The sequence below is a fragment of the Eschscholzia californica genome, unplaced genomic scaffold (genome assembly GCF_041429995.1).
Source record: "Eschscholzia californica isolate CP2 unplaced genomic scaffold, dmEscCali1.0.p SCAF_3, whole genome shotgun sequence".
Classification (NCBI taxonomy): Eukaryota; Viridiplantae; Streptophyta; class Magnoliopsida; order Ranunculales; family Papaveraceae; genus Eschscholzia; species Eschscholzia californica.
The window spans coordinates 60,462,455-60,482,262 of NW_028238420.1; the positions used below are offsets into that span (position 1 = coordinate 60,462,455).

Here is a 19,808-nt window from a genome sequence, read left to right on the forward strand (position 1 = left end):
AAGATAGGATGAGAAGAAGTTTTATTGTCCAGAAAACTTGACAAAGACGACACTTTTCTTTTAGACATTATCCAAAAAAAAAAAAAAAAAAGTTTTGCCTATGTCAAACACAGGCCAACCACCCTTGGTTGGAATGGTAAGAAATTTAATCTTCAACCTTACAGGTTAATAGTTGGAGGCACAACCACCCTTGGTTGGAATGGTAAGAAATTTAATCTTCAACCTTACAGGTTAATAGTTGGAGGCACGCTCACATTTCCAAACAACAAATAGCCATTTTAAAATATTTCAATCCAGATTGTTTAGCTTTTGTTCAACAAAGAAAAAAGATTGTTTAGCTTTTTCTGCTTGAGTTGTAGCTCCCATTGAGGGTCGGACCTCCTAATTCACATGATAAATAGAGACAAGACCCACCCTTGGGTAAGCAGTCGATACTGATAGCATCACTCTTTTTTTATAATTTGAAGATGATCACAAATTTACCATCTCCATAAACACAAATTCTTCCAACTTTAACATCACAAGTATTTAAGCCACTGTCAGGTGGCAGAGAATATGGTCCTCCACTTCAAAGAGTAAGATTCAAACCAACTGTGTTATTATAGGAAAAGGAAGAGAGTAAAAAAACACACCCAATTTCATCCTATTTACTGTACTTAATGTAAGGAAGAACGATTGCCCAAAACGTATACCCATTTCAGATCAAACTGTACAAAATATACAAAAAGATTCATCAATGTGGTTCACTCTCATCAAGTTGAGACAGTTCTCTAGGTAGTAATATAGGTCAAATTTTCCAAACTGGATCAGATGATCATGTGCACAGACGGCAATGACGATGCGAAATAGAAAAACTAAAGCTTAATATCAAAATTTGTATAGTTTGCCCAACACCCATAATTCTGATTCAAGCTTTATTTGCAGATCTCAGAGCAAGAGCTAGTTGAAAAGCTAGATAGTACCTGACCCAAGTGAATCTCCGAATGAGTGGCATTGATTTCATGATTGATGATGATAACATTTCGAAGTAAGTTGGTCTAGCAGTTTGACAACCAAGAGACTGGATTAAATCCTCCACAGATAGTACTCGAAATTTTGGAGGTGAGTTTAGAGCAATGTTGTCAACGCGGTGTTCAATAATCTTTCCGTTTTTGTCAAGCTTGTATTCTGAAGTTCCGTCGAAGCGGCTGTGGGTTTCCCATGGGATACGAGGAATTCCATGAACTGTCCACCTGACCATTATGACCTTCTTTATGGGCTGTGAGACACTGATAATGTCGATCCGTAAAGCTTTGAAGAATATCTTCCCATAGAAACGTAATGCCCAGAAGATTGATTTGTAATTCTCGATGCCAACAAAGGTGTTGAGAGGATCTTTGAAGACAATGTCATCTCTAAACAAGTAATACGGAAAAGGTTAGTATCATTCAACCTGACAAAGTTAGTGAGAGAAGAATATAGTGTGGGGACTGTGGTGCAACTGCTACAGCCTATCATGGCTCGTGGCATGAATCAAGAGAAAAGTTACTATCTAATAATCTAGTCGGGTTCACAAGTAACTCGGGACTTGGGTAGGTCGACACTGTATAGTCTTAGCTTAGCCTGAGCTGAGGTTGGCGAACTCGGCTTGAGCCATGCTGTTTCTTTTGTTCGTTTCTTACTCTATTTCTTCAACGCAAGCGCATACACACTACATATATATATTATGCTTGGTTGAGTGACTCCTGAGAACGCTGGCTCGTGCCTCGTGCCTCGTGCCTCGTGAGTCATACAAACTGCACATGGTTCACCAAAGGCACCACATGTAAGATGAAAGTCACAAACGTTACAACAAAAGGAGAGGAATCTGGCCGAACCCCCTTAGAAGAGGTGTGCAAATGTCAAATGACTTCTCATAGTCAGAGATGAAGGTAACCATCCCAACAATACAACAGTATCTAGTGAAAGGTTTACAAACAAACTTTAAAGGATGTGCGTATAAACAGAATATATGGATTATAAATGAGCACAAAAGAAAAAACCAACGTCATTAAGCTAACGCCTAACAGAAGAAATAATAGAAAAGACAGTGTCTAATAATCTATGTTAATTAAAAAATGGCATATGAGAATGCAGGGAAACAAGAAGTGTTGCAAGAGAATGTTAAATTATATGTGTCGAATTATTAAACGATGAATCGACTATACCAAATCTAAGACGCACCAATTTGACTGTTAGATTGCCCACAATAGATACCCTTAGTGTGATACAACCTCGACAATTTACTTCAACATACCATTTATGCTCTGAGATTGTAATTATTAGATTACCCGTCCCTAATACTTTATAAAAAACCAACCATCAAATGTCAATGAAGTATTTTAGAAGAGTTGGTTCAAGTTACTAATTCCTGCAGTTATCTTTTCATAAGAAAATAAATTTTTTGTTCTGCAAACAGAGTCTGCACAAAGTTATCCTATTTTTCACCATTGCTCGTCTCGGTTGAGAGAACGTCGAAACCCTAGTAGCTACTTTTATTAAAGATGACACACAATACCTCTTCAAGCAAGATTTCAAAGAACCAAACTGTGTCTTGTTTGTGCCAGTTATACTGATCTAAGCTTTTGACACATTTATAATTGAATTGAATTTTCAATTTAACACATTCAATTATGAAAAAGTACAATAATTCAATTAAGTAACTAACAAATCAAACACTATCAGTAAACCATATATCAAGTATTTAACACATTCAATTATGAAAAAATCGAAACTAAATCAACCCTAAAATTATTGAAAATGGTGAGTTTAAATCAAGTAATATTCAGTTATGGATTCAAACAAACCCTAACCTGTAGATATCAAAGTTGAGCTCCTTGTAGAAAATCTGTGGAAACTCCTCCCTCAGTGACCTAATCGCATAACCAGTATTGACAAAATAATTTTGTCTCTCTTCATCGTCTTTGTTCTGTTTCGACGATGAACTCTCTTTCAAAGGAGCAGAAAATTGTCGAGAAAACTTCGCATCATTTCCGAAATCCGAAACCCTAACATCACAATATTTAGTACTCAAACATCTAATAACCTTGAAATCTACCTTTCCTTGATCACCGGAACTTCTCCTTGAACATTTCTTCGGTACTTCACGACGTAAGCCAACGGAACTAATGGCAGTTCCCGGCAACGAGAGAAGAAGATAAGCCATCGGAAATCAGATTTTGGTGAGATTTACGACCGGGAAAAGAAGTTGTTAGTTAGAGATATTTAAGAAGAAGATTCGCAGATTTCATTTTTGTTGCGGGAAATTAGAGAGAGAGGAGAAAAAGTAGAATTTTGTGGGATATTTAAGTCCAAGTCATCGTATGTGATTTTTAAGAGGAAAATCGGTTTGGATAAGTTTTGGGGATATCTTGATTTTTGATGTGAATATGTGATTCTACATAATCACTATTTAAGGTTTTATTAAATAATGATTATCAATTTATAGTAGTATTATATATAAAATACATGTATAAACATAAATTATACATATAGCTCGACCGGTTCGTTTTTGACCATTTTCAAAACCCAAACTGAAGCCGGATCAAGATCATTTTTTCAACCGAACCGAGTCGAATATTGTTCGTTCGACAAAAAAGTTATTCTGTTTGATTCGACTAAATTCAGTTTATCGATTTGACTGACTATCGGCCACCTCTTATTAAAACGTACAACTATAATATTTGATATAAAAATCATTATAAATTTGTTTTAAAGAATAAGAATAAACTATCTACCCATCACTCTACTGAAACTACAACCATTAGACATATAATAAAACTTTTTGTTCATTTACAACATTACAACGGGGAAAAAATCAAATGTGAAAATCCCTAATACACCCATTAGCTCCAAACGTTAATGATGGGGAGAAATGTGTTGAAAACCATACTCGAAAGACATTTCCTCTATAGTTATAGTTAGACAACTTAGACTTGATGATATCAATGAGGTAAAATCTCAACATAATCGTTTTCCATTAGCTTTCATGGTGTCTTATTCTGTTAAAAAAAACTCAATCAAATGCATGATTCTCATTTGACATGTAACTTGCAAATTAAGTTTGCCTATATCCCACAAAATTCCTACAACAATTTCGTATTTGTTCTATGATATAGGAACACTTTTTCAATTGATAGGATTTTGACTGAAACCTATCAATTGAAAAGCCAATAAAAAAGCTAAGTCAAGGCCTATTAATGAGGTAATGAAGCTCAAGTATGAGATTTGTCAAATTTTAACAACAAATCACTTGGGAGATAAATATGAATGAAGATAAATCATAAAACTTGAAAAATACAACTCTTCTTGTGATAGATTTTCAACATTATCATTTGACCTATTAATAAAAGTAATAGAATTCTTAAATACTAAATGATTTTAGATGGTAAACATATGTTTGTAATATGTACCAGTAACGTAAACGATTCTAAAATTAAGATCAACTCCTATTTAAAATCCGTATTGTGACGTTCAAATCGTATATTAATCTGAAACTGTCATTTATGTTAAAAAAATGTACCAATATTATTTCTCTACTTTCAATTTTAGCATTTATATCCGAAATGAATCAATTATTGCCGGAAAAATGTAATAGAGCAAAATTCCTATATGGCCCCCTACTTTGTGATCAGCTTCCTTTATGACCCCCAAATTTCTGTAAATTCAAATATGACCCCCTATTTTCATGGAAATGTCATAACTACCCTTCTCATTAATATATTTTCAAAATAAAATTAAAAACAAAAACCTAAATTCCACCTCACTTCCCTCTCCACCACTCATCTCTCTCCACGTCACCTCTCTCTCTCTCTCTCCAAGTCAGCACTCTCATGAAGGTCGGCGGCCGGAAAATTTTCCGACCGGCGACCTTCAAACTTAATTTTTTTTTTTCACTCACCTCTCTCTCTCTCCAAGTCAGTAACTTAAAAAAAAAATTTCACTCATCTCTCTCTCTATAAAAATTCCGGCGAAGGGAAACCCCCTTCGCCGGAATCTGGTCTGTTGAAGAACAGAACAGACCGATCTGTTCTTCAACAGAACAGACCGATCTGTTCTTCAACAGAACAGACCAGATCTGTTGAAGAACAGACCAGACCTGTTGAAGAACAGACCGGATTCCGGCGAAGGGAAACCCCCTTCGCCGGAATTTTTAGAGAGAGAGAGATGAGTGAAAATTTTTTGTTTTTTTTTTTTTTAAGTTCCGGCGGGCGACCTTCATGAGAGTGCTGACTTGGAGAGAGAGAGAGATGTGAGTGAAAAAAAAAATTTAAGTTTGAAGGTCGCCGACCGAAAATTTTTCCGGCCAACGACCTTCATGAGAGTGCTGACTTGGAGAGAGAGAGAGAGGTGAGTTGGAGAGAGAGATCAGTGGTGGAGAGGGAAATGAGGTGGAATTTAGGTTTTTGTTTTTAATTTTATTTTGAAAATATATTAATGGGAAGGGTAGTTATGACATTTCCATGAAAATAGTAGGTCATATTTGAATTTACAGAAATTTGGGGGCCATAAAGGAATTTTCCGGGCGGCGACCTTCATGAGAGTGCTGACTTGGAGAGAGAGAGAGAGAGAGATGTGAGTGAAAAAAAAAATTAAGTTTGAAGGTCGCCGGCCGAAAAATTTTCCGACCGGCGACCTTCATGAGAGTGCTGACTTGGAGAGAGAGGTGAGTTGGAGAGAGTGCTGACTTGGAGAGAGAGAGAGAGAGGTGAGTTGGAGACCGGCGACCTTCATGAGAGTGCTGACTTGGAGAGAGAGAGGTGAGTTGGAGAGAGAGATCAGTGGTGGAGAGGGAAGTGAGGTGGAATTTAGGTTTTTGTTTTTAATTTTATTTTGAAAATATATTAATGAGAAGGGTAGTTATGACATTTCCATGAAAATAGGGGGCCATATTTGAATTTACAGAAATTTGGGGGGCCATAAAGGAAGCTGGTCACAAAGTAGGGGGCCATATAGGAATTAACTCTTTTTTTTTTTTTTGAGAAAATATTTTTCCATATTTTGGGTTGATGTGTCAGTATAAATGGTGTGGGAAGTGACCCGCCAAATATAAACCCGCCAAAATCGGAAGAGAAGAGTTCAAACTTGAAACCGGTACATATAAGAAGGCCAACCATTTCGGTTCTTCGGTTTCTTCTCTGCAACAACAAACAAAGAAAGAAAATCAAATTTCTAGAGAGAGAAAAAAATTTCACAATTTCTTCTTCTGAAAGTTACAAAAGAAAGAGAGAAAAAACCTTAGGGTTTCCTGCAACATAGATATGGTAAGTCTTGAATAATTTTTTTTCTTCTCTAATAGAAAAAGAAACCTCCAAATTTGTACCTAAATCCTATTTTAATGGATCCAAGATCATTGCTAAAAAAACCTATTGCATCTTGAAATTCATAATGTGATCTTTCTAGGGTTTTCAATTTGGAGAATTTTTCATCTTGGGTGTTAGCTTGTTCAATGTGAGGGTTGAGTTAGATTTACTTCAATTAATCCATCAAAAACCCAAATCATTTGCTTTCTTTCTAACACAACCCATAACTTGAATTCTTCTAGTTGGATCTTACTGTTGGGTAATAGGGTATGTTTCATTTTGGTGTGGGATGGGCAGAAAACTTACAAGGTAAACTAGCTATTAAGTCTCATTGTATAGCATGAATTCTCATCCTTAAAAGTTTCTTAAAAGATCGAAAGGAAATCGATTAATCACACCATTTCTCATGAGTGGAGGCATTGGTTGCGTGGCAATGTTTTCGGTTTGCAATGGACTTGTTTACAGGCTTTCTTTAGGGCAAAACATTTGGCTCCAAACGGGTTATTATTTATGACAATAAATAGTTGCTTGATTTCGTTTCACATCCGTTTTGCCTCGGCCATTGAATTATCTACCATCATATGCCATTTCTAAGAACCTTTTATGTATACTTCGTGTGTGATTTTGAAACTTTTATGTTTTAAAATACAAGATGGGTAATGACTTGTTCTCTTTTTAACAGTTTGTATTGCTTTCAAGCAGGTTGAATGGAAGAGTCAATATAAGCAGGTTTTTCTTTTGGCATATCAAAGTTTTGGTGTAGTTTATGGTGATTTAAGTACATCTCCACTATATGTTTTCAAAAGCACATTTTCCGGGGGTTTGCACCAATATCAAACCGAAGACACTGTATTTGGAGTTTTATCCTTGCTTTTTTGGACTTTCACATTGCTCCCATTGTTGAAGTATGTCTTCATTGTGCTTAGTGCAGATGATAATGGTGAAGGTACAAATGAATAAGCTTCCCATCTCTCTCTCTCTCTCTCTCTCTCTCTCTCTCTCTCTCTCTCTTTCTCTCTAGCTTATTTTGATGATAATCTTATGATTCGGTTTAGGTGGGACATTTGCTTTATACTCTCTCCTTTGTAGACATGCAAAGTTTAGCTTGCTTCCCAATCAACAAGCGGCAGACGAGGAGCTATCTACTTATTATAATCCGGGTCAATCAGAACGGAGCTCTAATCCCTCTACACTGCGTAGATTTCTTGAGAAGCATAAAAAGACGAGGACATTTTTACTTCTTACAGTATTGTTCGGAGCTTCCATGGTGATTGGTGATGGTGTCCTCACACCTGCAATTTCAGGTATAAGTTTTGTGTTAGTGAGTTTTCACATTTCTAATTCGTTGTCATGCGAGAGATAAAACTAGGACGGAATAAGTTAGTTTAATTACTTTATATTCTTGTGTTCTTTCTTACACCAAACTAGTTATACTAAACCAAGATATTTGTTCCTTGTAGTTTTATCGTCCATTTCAGGGGTGCAAGTTCGTGCCACAAAACTGTCAGACGGTATGTGTTATGTCAAAGAAATTGTTTGTTTTCTGATCTGATCCAGAACATCTATGAAACCTAACATATAGGGGTATGAACCAAAATATTTTGATAAAAAACAACTTAACTGGACTGAAATCATCTCTTATTACATTATGAGATTTCCAAAATTTTATTAGGAACTTCCCAAGGACATGGAATTACATGAGACCAATTGATATAATCAACTCCTTATCGAATCTTCGCCCCAAATAGTCATGAAAACCTGGAGTCCTATCTTCCGCAAAATCTATAAGTCGAAAAACTCACGGGTATATAACTGTAATGAAAATCCTTGCCGTTTAAAATACTAAGTTTCAAGTGCTAAATGACGGCATCCTCTCATTTATCCATTTCTATGGATATACAGGTCCAGTAGTTGTTATTGCTTGCTTTGTGTTGGTCGGGCTTTTTGCTATGCAGCATTTCGGTACCCAAAAAGTGGCTTTCATCTTCGCTCCAATCGTAATCCTTTGGTTATTTTGCATTGCGACTCTCGGAATCTACAACATTGTTGTGTGGAACCCTAGAGTTTATCAAGCTCTTTCCCCACATTATATTTACAAATTTTTCAAGCAAACAGGAAAGGACGGTTGGATCTCTCTTGGTGGAATACTTTTATGCATCACTGGTAAATTTGACGGTTTGAGATGATCCTTTTATTTCAGTAATGGTCAAGACATTGTTTAGGATTTTCTTATTTTGATTTCCACAGGCACTGAAGCGATGTTTGCGGATCTTGGTCACTTCACCAATGTATCTGTACGGGTACGTGAAACCTACTTTATAGGAGTATATTTGCTTCCGGTTCATTTTAGTTAGTAAGATGTATGCAACACAGAAACTTGCTAGGATACTCGGATCTGGCACTAGCGGCAATAGAGGCTTTACCTCTAAAATATTTTTTAGCTAGCCAACAGCTTCAATAGCTATTCAACATTTTGCAGCTCTATAACTTTTATCAACACTTAATTGTTTTTCTTATATACAATTTTTCCTCTACAGATTGCATTTACTGCGATAGTTTACCCTTGTCTAGTACTTCAATACATGGGTCAAGCTGCATATATTACAAAGAATTTCTCTGACATAAAGATAAGTTTCTATGCATCAATTCCCGGTAATTTTTCTAAACTCGCCCTTAAAAACAATCCACAAATTTCGCCTTTCTGATCTTTTTTCTTTTGTATATATAGAGCCCGTATTTTGGCCAATTTTCGTTGTTGCAACTTTGGCGGCAATTGTTGCTAGTCAAGCTGTCATATCTGCAACGTTCTCGATCGTCATGCAATGTCACGCTTTGGGTTGCTTCCCTCGTATCAAAGTCGTCCATACATCAAGATGGATATACGGTCGGATTTATATTCCAGAGATAAACTGGATCCTCATGCTTCTCTGTTTAGCCGTCACAATTGGTTTTCAAGACACAACCCTTATCGGGAATGCGTATGGTAAGTCTTATTTCACTAAAATATCTTAAAACTGTAGAAGAACCTTAGTGGAACAGATAAGAAACTTTTGATTCTTAATTTCAGGCATTGCTTGCATGACTGTGATGTTTGTGACTACATGGTTAATGTCTCTGATCATAATCTTCGTATGGGATAAGAATATCTTATTCGCTTTGATATTTCTCTTATTCTTCGGATCAATTGAAGCCGTTTATTTGTCATCTTCTTACATTAAAGTTCCACAAGGTGGATGGGTTCCGATCGTGCTGTCAGTTATTTTCATGGGTGTCATGTATATATGGCACTATGGTACTCGGCGAAAATACGTATTTGATTTACAAAACAAGGTCTCGATGAAATGGATCCTCACACTTGGGCCTAGTCTGGGTATCGTCAGAGTCCCAGGAATCGGTCTTATCTACACAGAACTAGTAACCGGAGTTCCTGCAATTTTCTCTCACTTTGTCACTAATCTCCCAGCATTCCACCAAGTTCTTGTATTTGTATGTGCAAAAGCTGTTCCAGTTCCTTACGTTTCTCAAGACGAACGTTACCTAATTGGAAGAATCGGGCCTAAAGAATATAGAATGTATCGATGTATAGTTCGATATGGGTATAAAGAAGTCCAAAAAGATGAAGATGACTTCGAAAACAGTCTTGTAATGAGTATAGCAGAATTTATCCAATTAGAAGCTGAAGGTTCAAGCTCATATGAAGGTTCTGTCGATGGAAGAATGGCAGTTGTTCGAACTTGTGATAGAAATGAATCGTTGCTAGTTATGTCAGAATGCTCAACTACTAGTGAAGACAGCAACAGAGGAACCGGTACGGTAAGGAGCAGTAAGTCGCATACATTACAGAGTTTGCAATCTTTATACGAGCAAGAATCTCCTCGATTAGCTCAAAGAAGGCGAGTTCATTTCTCGATAGCTAATTCCGACAATCTTGATTCAGAGGTGAAGGAAGAACTTTTGGAACTCGCCGAAGCTAAACATGCAGGTGTTGCATATATAATGGGGCATTCATATATAAAAGCTCGAAGAAATTCTTCGTTTGCTAAGAAGTTTGTGATAGATGTCGCTTATTCTTTTCTTCGAAAGAATTGTCGACGCCCAGCTGTCGCTCTGAATATCCCTCATATTAGTATGATCGAGGTTGGAATGATCTATTACGTCTAAATAGTTATTGCCATGGTGGATTTTCAGGTGGATGTCACGTCAGCTTTAGTTTTACCGAGAGCAGAATATCGGTCAGGCATGTACCTTATGGTTCTTGTCGATGTTGATGTGGAAAATGAGGTGGAATATCATCAGCTGTTAAACTATCCAAGTGGAGGAAACCCAAGTTGTATGTTATTATTATTTTACTTTATTTTTAATGTTACTTTTTTGTCTGATTGATATAATGGAATGTGAAATTCATTTTGTCGATTAAGGTATCTGTCGTATTGTTATTTCTTAATCCTTTGCTTAGTATCATCTGAATATTCCTAAAATTGTAAAATGTTCATAATTTTAGGAATACTTCAACATTTTTGGTTGTAGTGATTACCAAGTTGGATTATAACCAAGAGATCTAGGATTATGCTGACATTTAAGAAAAAAGCTATAGAAAATAGATAGATTCTAACACGTCCTCTTCGATCAAACGAATTCATTGATAACTCCACAAGACTTGATTGGCCAACAACAAGAGGACTCCAGAAGCCAGAGAATACGCAAGAATGCGGAAAAAGGTGGGGTGGCGGCGGGGTTTGGGCTCTTTGGAACTTCTCAATGAAGTGATGAACTAGACGCAACTTCCATTCCGAAGGCGAACTAGAGAGTGATCAGTCGAGCGGGTGCACAGAGAGATGACGTCACTGAGAGAGACCAACCCCCAACTCCTCATCTCTCTTAAGTATGTTTTCTCTCTATAAAATGTCTCTCCTACAAGTGTGGCACCTTAGTTCTTTTTGTCCACTACCTGCTTAAGCGTGGCTATTAGCCGAACCAAGCTTGGGATCGGGGCAGCGCATGCCTTCTCTGGTCACGCTGAGGACAACTTGACAACGTTTATTCCTCGAGTGGGGCTACACCTCACCATAGCTTAATATAGTCCACTTGAGATAGGTCAAGGCAGCTTAGATTGATTCCACAGATTCACACCCGCGAGTACACCTCCAGACCACACTTACGTCAATCCCACAACGTTTATTTCGTGGGTGAGACTAGAGCAAATCATACACTGCATCAATCCCACCTGAGACAGGTCAAGCTGGCGTGGTATGGCTCAACCTGACAATCCCACAACTTTTATTTCGTGGGTGAGACTAGAGCAAATCATACACTGCATCAATCCCACCTGAGACAGGTCAAGCTGGCGTGGTATGGCTCAACCTGGTTGACACAAGAGAGTACACTTCTTTGTTCGCTCCTAGGCCATCATCACATCGATTATGCCGTGGGCCTAGTGTCACGTGCATATTGCTGAGCATGCATATGACGTGACGAGTGCTAGGAGAGCACGTACGAGCATATAGGCCGTAGGGCCGAATACGAGGTCGAGATAGGGCAAGAGTGCCAGCAAGCTTCCTTAGGCCATGCACGGGACGCCCGTGGCATTCAAGACTTTGTCAAGGATACGAAGGGTCATTTGGACGAGAGTATGCCTGGTTAAAAGGATTGATGTTTCCTTGTGGAAATAGGCAAAACAAGAAGTTTGCACCTTAGGAGGGGGTGGTCTCCCTTCCTCATATGCATCCAGCATATGTCAAGACCTCGTGGATGGGAGCTCGCCCATCCTTAGCATGGTATGCACGAAAGTGAGCATCCTCGTGGCGCAACCCATGAGGCCGGCCTAGCGTATGCGAGAGAAGCATATTGCACGGGTTCCCTTGTCATAGGAAATGGCTCCGGACAGTACCTGGAGATAGGTTACTGCGGGTTCCTTTGGAAAAGGTGTTGCATGTTCTCATGCCATGGCGAGGCGTGCGTCGTGCTAGCATATTCCATAAGGAGGATTGAGCTATTCAAGGGGCTAAGCCTTGATGTGCTATGTTGGGCATGAGGTAGCTTATTAGAGATGGATGCTCCTATGCCCAATGTCCGGATGGTAGCCGAGATGATAAGATGCCGGATGCTTGAGACTAGATGGCAAGATCCGCATATGCGGCTTGGTGTGCTCCGCACATATGTTGGTATCCTTTATAGTGGGCGAGAGTCTATGACTCAAGGAAGCGTTATACGGGACGGCTCGAGCTATGCTCGTAGGTTGGGACACGTTGGTGTCATGCCGCATTATTGGTTGGGAACCAAGATGACTTGATAGTCGAGATGCTCCGAATATGTTCGGGAAGGCTGGCTATGTGTTAGGAGGGAATACATAGCGCCGCACGGTACGTTAGGATTTGATATTCCGCACTATCGACCCGTGTCTTTGAGCATAATATGCCGGGTCGACCTAACGTGACAAAAGGGCCGTGACAATTGGTATCAGAGCCTAGATGAGAGGCTACAGAGATATTACCCTCTGATACCTATTTGACAATTGGTATCAGAGCCTGAAGGGGTGCAGGCTAGACATATACTACACTCTGATACCTATTTGACAATTGGTATCAGAGCTTGACCAATCAAGCTTAAGAGTATGGAGCTCTGATCCTAGATGGGAAATGGATGTCAGAGCCTGAGCAACAGGATGAAGATGCACGAGTTGAAGATGTATTGCATCCTGATACCCATTTGACAGTTGATGTGGTAGCCTAGTGGATAGGCAAAGGTGTATGTTGCTCTGGTCCTAGTGATGGGTGGACTTAGAGCTTGATAGCTTACAAGGTATGTTCCAAGAGCCTAGTTATAGTGGCAAATGGATGTGTTTTGGGAGCTTGACAAGACAAGCCCGAAGATATGCCTAAGAACATGTGGTATGTTTGGAAGCATACTTCTAGAGCCTAGAGAGCAGGCTCAAAGAGATGGTATCTATGCTCGAAGAGTTGACGAAGAGCTTAGTGATTCTCCCACTATGGTATGTGGTATACTGGAGTGTGTATGAAGAGCTGCGTTGAGAGCATGATTCCAAGAGAAGGCTTTCAGAGTGAGATGCATTCAAGATGATAGGGTCTCTGAAGCTGTGATACAGGATGGGGACTTTGTCGAGGGATGCATGGTGCATAAGGCGACGAGAGTTCCGATGGAAGGAATAGGCCGTGTGCACGGATGCTACGGTGGTAGCTATACTTGGGTCTATGTTCCTTTGAGACGAAGGACATATGCGAGATATGAGATGGAACCGTATTGACACAAGAAGTCATGTGCAAGCTCAGTGGCAAGAGTTCAGTGTGACTTGGTGTACAAGAAGGTACCATATATACTTGAGTCCTTTTAGAGGTAAGGACAAGTGCAGAGATGGGATGAACCGAGAATGGCACGGTGAGTCGTGTGCGAGCTTAGTGCAGTAATGCTCAGTACGATTTGGTGCGCATTGGGTACATCATGATATAGAGTCCTTGGAGTGGACAACAGGCTTGGTATGAAGTGTACCAAGATGGCAAGTAGAGTCAGGCTGAGAGCTTGTGGTAAGCTAGTCTGAGTAAGCTTGTTGGATTGGCATCCAAGAGTGGAGCTATGTTGATCCGAGTGATACTTGAGCGTTAGAGCAGGGTATGGCAACAAGGTGTTGAAGGATACTATCTTATGCTTAAGCTGAAGGTAGCATCGAGTGACTTGTGATGTTGTGAGTTCAAGCTACTTACAGAAGACAGGGGTCAAGAGTAAGATAGATGGACAGAGTACATCGTTGGGCAAGTTGGTGCTAGATCAAGGTGCTTATGTGGTATAAGTGCATTTGAGTCCGAAGAGAACGGACCTCACTTGAGATGAGACATGGATATGCTAACACAGTTGTGTGAGGTATGTCGCATGAGTGCTATAAGCCGAAACCAACATTGAAGCTTATGGACATATTGGTGTGAAGTCTAGATGACAGATTCACGAGACCAAGTGAAGTACTGATGGTAGTTGGAACCGAGTTCAAGCCGTCAAGTAATATGAGGGTCGTTGTATCTGAAGTGGATCGGCCCATGTTTGAGTTATGCATTGGAGGTAAGTTGGAACCGAGTTCAAGCCTACAGTGTGCAATGAGTACGTGGTGACTGAGAAGAGTCAGCTCACGTTTGGGATTTCAGGATGGTGTGTCGTGGTGACATTAAGCATCGTTCAAGTCTGAAGATAGTTGGGACTAAGTTCATATCGTCAGATACATATGACAACGTCGAGTTTGCAGTTGAGTTGTAAGCCGTATGGTGCTGCATAAGATGTGTTGGAACTTATGCGGTGGTACGTTCGGATGTGTTCAAGAGGGACACGAGCCTACCAAGATGCTCGGGTTAAGGAGCATCGCCAAAGACTAAATGGCAAGTGTGTGTCTAGATGTAGTCAGAGAGGACGTTCCCAAGAGTATGCCAGTAGTGGATGGTTTGGTACCATGTAGTTTTCGCGGAGAGAAGCTACCTTGCTCGTTTCAGTGGACATCGAAGGCAACACAACAATTTCCCGAGGAAGGGATGGCACGGATGATGCCGGACGCACGAGGTGCGAGCGCAGAGGCGCAGTTCGAGATATGCACGGAGGTGCTGGGCGCAAGGGCGCAAGTGAGGCAAGGGTCGTCAAGAGAAGGGGCGACATTGCGGTGAGATTCAAGTGCTATACACTCGAGGGTACAAGTAGGGGATACGTAGGTACTAGAGTGCACTTGAAGTTTGAGGACAGTGGTCAAAACGAGGGTCTCAATGAACAAGCAAACCAAGGAGTCAGAACGTGGAGTACATGGGTACGTTGGGTCTGATCCAGAGGTGAGTGACATTGAAGACGAGTTGCTTCGCAATGGCAACATTGCGAGCACATGGCAAGACGCAGTGACGTCGAGATGCTAACTCGGGTGAAGGCAACGGTTGCTGAGGTACCAGGGTGACGAGTTGTGTCGCAGTTCACTGCGATACGCATGGCAAGATTGGTCACAAAAGCAGAGATGGAAGGTGACAATCGAGATGCCAACTCGAGGTAAAGCCGAGGAGGTGAAGTACCTGAGTTCGAGGAGCGGCGGAGGCTGCAACAGAGAAGCGACATTGAGCATGGATGAATGGTACGGAAGACCATTATCCTAAAGCATTGGAAGATGCAAAGCAGAAGACTGAAGTAATCCTGCGGGATGCCTACACAATGAGACTGTGTAGTTCGCACGAAGGTGCGGTATGCCGAAGACATGAAGGTGCAGTGGTAGCATCGGAGTGGAGGCAGAAGATTGAAGTACTCCAAACTTAGTCGACGAGGACGTCGACATTACAAGTGGGGGAGTATGTCACGTGCATATTGCTGAGCATGCATATGACGTGACGAGTGCTAGGAGAGCACGTACGAGCATATAGGCCGTAGGGCCGAATACGAGGTCGAGATAGGGCAAGAGTGCCAGCAAGCTTCCTTAGGCCATGCACGGGACGCCCGTGGCATTCAAGACTTTGTCAAGGATACGAAGGGTCATTTGGACGAGAGTATGTCTGGTTAAAAGGATTGATGTTTCCTTGTGGAAATAGGCAAAACAAGAAGTTTGCACCTTAGGAGGGGGTGGTCTCCCTTCCTCATATGCATCCAGCATATGTCAAGACCTCGTGGATGGGAGCTCGCCCATCCTTAGCATGGTATGCACGAAAGTGAGCATCCTCGTGGCGCAACCCATGAGGCCGGCCTAGCGTATGCGAGAGAAGCATATTGCACGGGTTCCCTTGTCATAGGAAATGGCTCCGGACAGTACCTGGAGATAGGTTACTGCGGGTTCCTTTGGAAAAGGTGTTGCATGTTCTCATGCCATGGCGAGGCGTGCGTCGTGCTAGCATATTCCATAAGGAGGATTGAGCTATTCAAGGGGCTAAGCCTTGATGTGCTATGTTGGGCATGAGGTAGCTTATTAGAGATGGATGCTCCTATGCCCAATGTCCGGATGGTAGCCGAGATGATAAGATGCCGGATGCTTGAGACTAGATGGCAAGATCCGCATATGCGGCTTGGTGTGCTCCGCACATATGTTGGTATCCTTTATAGTGGGCGAGAGTCTATGACTCAAGGAAGCGTTATACGGGACGGCTCGAGCTATGCTCGTAGGTTGGGACACGTTGGTGTCATGCCGCATTATTGGTTGGGAACCAAGATGACTTGATAGTCGAGATGCTCCGAATATGTTCGGGAAGGCTGGCTATGTGTTAGGAGGGAATACATAGCGCCGCACGGTACGTTAGGATTTGATATTCCGCACTATCGACCCGTGTCTTTGAGCATAATATGCCGGGTCGACCTAACGTGACAAAAAGGCCGTGACACTAGGCCAGCCCAGGCCGGACCAGATCATAACCGGTATAACTCCCCTCGATTGAGTTCGACCGGATCGACCGGATTGACATTAGAGGGGGTACACCATACACCCCCACTAATATGTGAACCGTAATGCGTAGGTTAATATCTTTTTCACTTAGCGTACGATAGCAGACTCACTGGCATGTTTCATATGAGTAATTTCGCGAAGCCTCCCAACTCTCTCTCTCTCTAGCTGAAATTGGCAAATAAATTAGTAGAGAAATGTGATGAGGAGGAAATTAGGGCAAACAAGTATCTTTCGTGTTTCATTATCCTGATGCAGAAAATTAGGGTTTTCCTTTACCGGATTCTTATTAATCCGGAACTTATCTGATGTTGAACTCTTCGTGTAGTTGTCTCTCTCAACGCCCTTCTATCTTACTACAACCCCCAAATTCTAGGGTTAGGTTTTCAAAGTCAACAAGAACTTCTTGGTCACTTAATCACAACTTACGTGTCGTAGAATCTCATTCAAAATCTTCAATAAAGGTAAAAGGAAGTCTAGTTAGGGTTTTCAGATTTTGATTATATTTATATGAACTTTCTGTTGTTTCAACTTTTTAGTAAAGTGAATGCTTTTTAGTGATTTAATTGAGTTTGGATATTAAAAATTACAACTTGAAGGATTGATCTTGCTTACTTTTTGTTGTAGAAATGGAAAATTTCGTGCTTTAGACACGAGGATTCTTCTTCAGGCGACATTGACCCTGATTTTGTAAAAGAAAAGCTTCCTGAAGAATTGGGTGAAACCAAGTCAGATCAGATTGTTGTAAAAAAGGATTTGATTTTAAGTCTCAAAGAGGTAAGATATTAGTCTAAATATGTGTGTTCATCTTTCATATTTTGTGAGACATTGACAAATGAACATATTTTGCTATTTGGATTAATCAGAATTCAGACCATGGATTCAAATTTTCGGCTGATTAGCTGAAAACATGTCTGTGTTAATGAAATGCTGAGCTTTATCTTGCTGCCCTTCACTTACTATTCAATTAAGTATAACAGAAAGGCATGGTTCTCGGTATAAATCGGTATAACATGAACACCTGTTGGGTACTTGTATAATATGGGCATCAAACACTGGTAGGAGAACCCTAGTACTGTGAGTGGAAAAAAAGCTGAAATGACGATAATGCCGTTCCTATAGGTTCTTTTGTTAGTTATTGGGAATTTGGGCCCTTCACAATTTTTTTGTACTTCAAACCAACTATTGTTAGTTGTTATATTATCCGCATAAGATGTGAACATAAAATGGATTTTATGCTTTGATGGTCTTATTATATTCCTATTGCAATTTTGTGCAAGATATACACATAAAATCTTACATTATACACATTTAAGTAACTGCAAGATCTAACAATGATATCTGAGTCCCAGATACTGGTATTGGGAAACTTGGAAAAAAGAGTATCCACATTACAAAGGTATAGATGTGATGGGTTTTAATGTGCTACTATGTGAAGGCTGATACGTGTTATGTCCTTTTTAGCATGGGTGAAATTTAATTGTTTGATATTTCTATGATTCTATCTATGTTGAGCATGATGACATGTCAAGATGAGTCGAGATGCTCATCGTTTCACCCCTTGTTTCAGGCTGCTGATGCAGTATTTAGACTACCTGGAAAGCGGTGGACTGTACCATGGACGGCAGAAACAATCATCCAGGTATATTCTTAGTTGTTAAAATGTTTAACTTTACGAGTTATTACCTTTCTTGTCTTCAACTTTCATGGTTATTGTTTCTCTTTGAAAGGAAAGTTGAATATATACACTACAAAAAATTAAAAGAATATAGTGGCAATAAAAGTTCAAAATAGTATCAAAGAAAATCTTTATACTCTACAATCTACATAAAAGAAGGACCAGGGAAACAAATAAAAAGCCACAAGCTACGTTCCAATAAGAGTATAAGGCAGAAAAAGAATAACTACGATAGAGCCAAAACGAAATACATAGTGTCTATCGTGGCATCCCAACTAAAACTACAGTCACTATATGGAAGAGCACAAGCCCATGCTCTTCCTCTATTCATTGTTAAAGGTTCTTTGACCCATAGAGATGATGCCGATTGCTTTACAAGCTTTATATTTGAATTTTGCTTTGTTCCGGAACTTCCAAATGCACTAAAAAATAGCATTGCTTGATCATCCTCGAAAGAGTCCTACTCCTCGAATGCACTTTCACTTTACTTTACTGACAAAAAACATCTTTCGTAGATCTAGGCAAGCACCATAAACTTTTGGACGGAGTCCAAGACAAAAAAAAAATCTGAAATGTATGTGCACAATGTAGGAATAAATGGTTGATGGACCCCAACTCTTCTTTACAAATGATGCATCTACTTCACATTAGTTAAATTTGAGCACAAAAGGAACACAAACATACTCATTTGATTCTGCAGGTTATGCTTCTGTGGATTGCTTCCTTCTGGTTCGTTGGATCTTGGATAATTCCATTTTTAGCCCATACATCAGGCTTCAGCAAGGAATCTCTGACATATAGAGGCCAAGCCCTATACAGTCTCTTAACAGACGTGGCAGAAGGCCTTGCCGGGATCGCAATCCTCCATCGCTGTCTTGCCAGGTTCCGTCCACTTCCATCCGATTGGTTTAAATTCAGCCTTAAAGGAAACTGGCATCTCGATGTTGGTTTAGGGTGCCTTATGTTCCCTCTGGTTAATCGGCTATCCCAAGTTAACCTTAACTTAGTACCACATTTATCTTCCGCCCCGGTTACTGTCTCAAGTGTGGAGCAATCAATTGTGGCTCGTGACCCTGTAGCTATGGCCCTATACGCCATTGTGGTATCCGTATGTGCCCCTATATGGGAGGAGATCGTTTTCCGTGGCTTTCTTCTGCCTTCTTTGACCAAATACATGCCCGTCTGGTGCGGAATTCTGATAAGCTCAGTGGCTTTTGCACTTGCCCATTTCAATGCACAAAGGATGCTTCCACTTATATTTCTAGGGATGGTAATGGGTACTGTTTTTGCACGGTCGAGAAACCTTCTTGCTTCGATGCTTTTACATAGTCTTTGGAATGGATTTGTATTCTTAGATCTAATGAAGTAAATGTTTCAGTGTACTATACTTTATATTTATACATCAATTGTTATTCTCTTC

At 40.2% G+C, this 19,808-nt stretch overlaps 3 protein-coding genes across 4 annotated transcripts; 2 read left to right on the forward strand and 1 right to left on the reverse strand.

Moving 5' to 3' along the window:
* Positions 1–675: 675 nt before the first annotated feature.
* On the reverse strand, positions 676–3,403 carry LOC147552711 (DUF2358 family protein (DUF2358)). Its single transcript, XM_086666508.1, has 2 exons — positions 2,832–3,403; positions 676–1,394 (listed from the first exon to the last, which is right to left on the reverse strand). Exons 1-2 carry the CDS (start codon positions 3,182–3,184, stop codon positions 908–910), a joined length of 840 nt encoding a protein of 279 aa, XP_086522634.1. The 5' UTR covers positions 3,185–3,403; the 3' UTR covers positions 676–907.
* A 1,086-nt stretch (positions 3,404–4,489) lies between these two features.
* LOC147552712 (putative potassium transporter 2) lies at positions 4,490–10,731 on the forward strand. 2 transcript variants are annotated; one of them, XM_086666509.1, is made up of 10 exons: positions 4,490–4,632; positions 5,974–6,281; positions 7,023–7,266; positions 7,376–7,624; positions 7,781–7,831; positions 8,223–8,483; positions 8,568–8,620; positions 8,858–8,972; positions 9,049–9,303; positions 9,388–10,731. In XM_086666509.1, exons 2-10 carry the CDS (start codon positions 6,279–6,281, stop codon positions 10,479–10,481), a joined length of 2,325 nt encoding a protein of 774 aa, XP_086522635.1. In that variant the 5' UTR covers positions 4,490–4,632; positions 5,974–6,278; the 3' UTR covers positions 10,482–10,731. The 2 variants fall into 2 exon arrangements, with proteins under 2 accessions (XP_086522635.1, XP_086522636.1); XM_086666510.1 differs by lacking the exons at positions 4,490–4,632; positions 5,974–6,281 and having other exon boundaries at positions 7,078–7,266.
* Positions 10,732–16,718: 5,987 nt separating this feature from the next.
* Positions 16,719–19,808, forward strand: LOC147552713 (CAAX amino terminal protease family protein). The gene is made up of 4 exons (XM_086670004.1): positions 16,719–17,174; positions 17,338–17,487; positions 18,281–18,352; positions 19,089–19,808. The coding sequence occupies exons 1-4, from the start codon at positions 17,019–17,021 to the stop codon at positions 19,755–19,757; spliced, it is 1,047 nt and encodes a 348-aa protein (XP_086526130.1). The 5' UTR covers positions 16,719–17,018; the 3' UTR covers positions 19,758–19,808.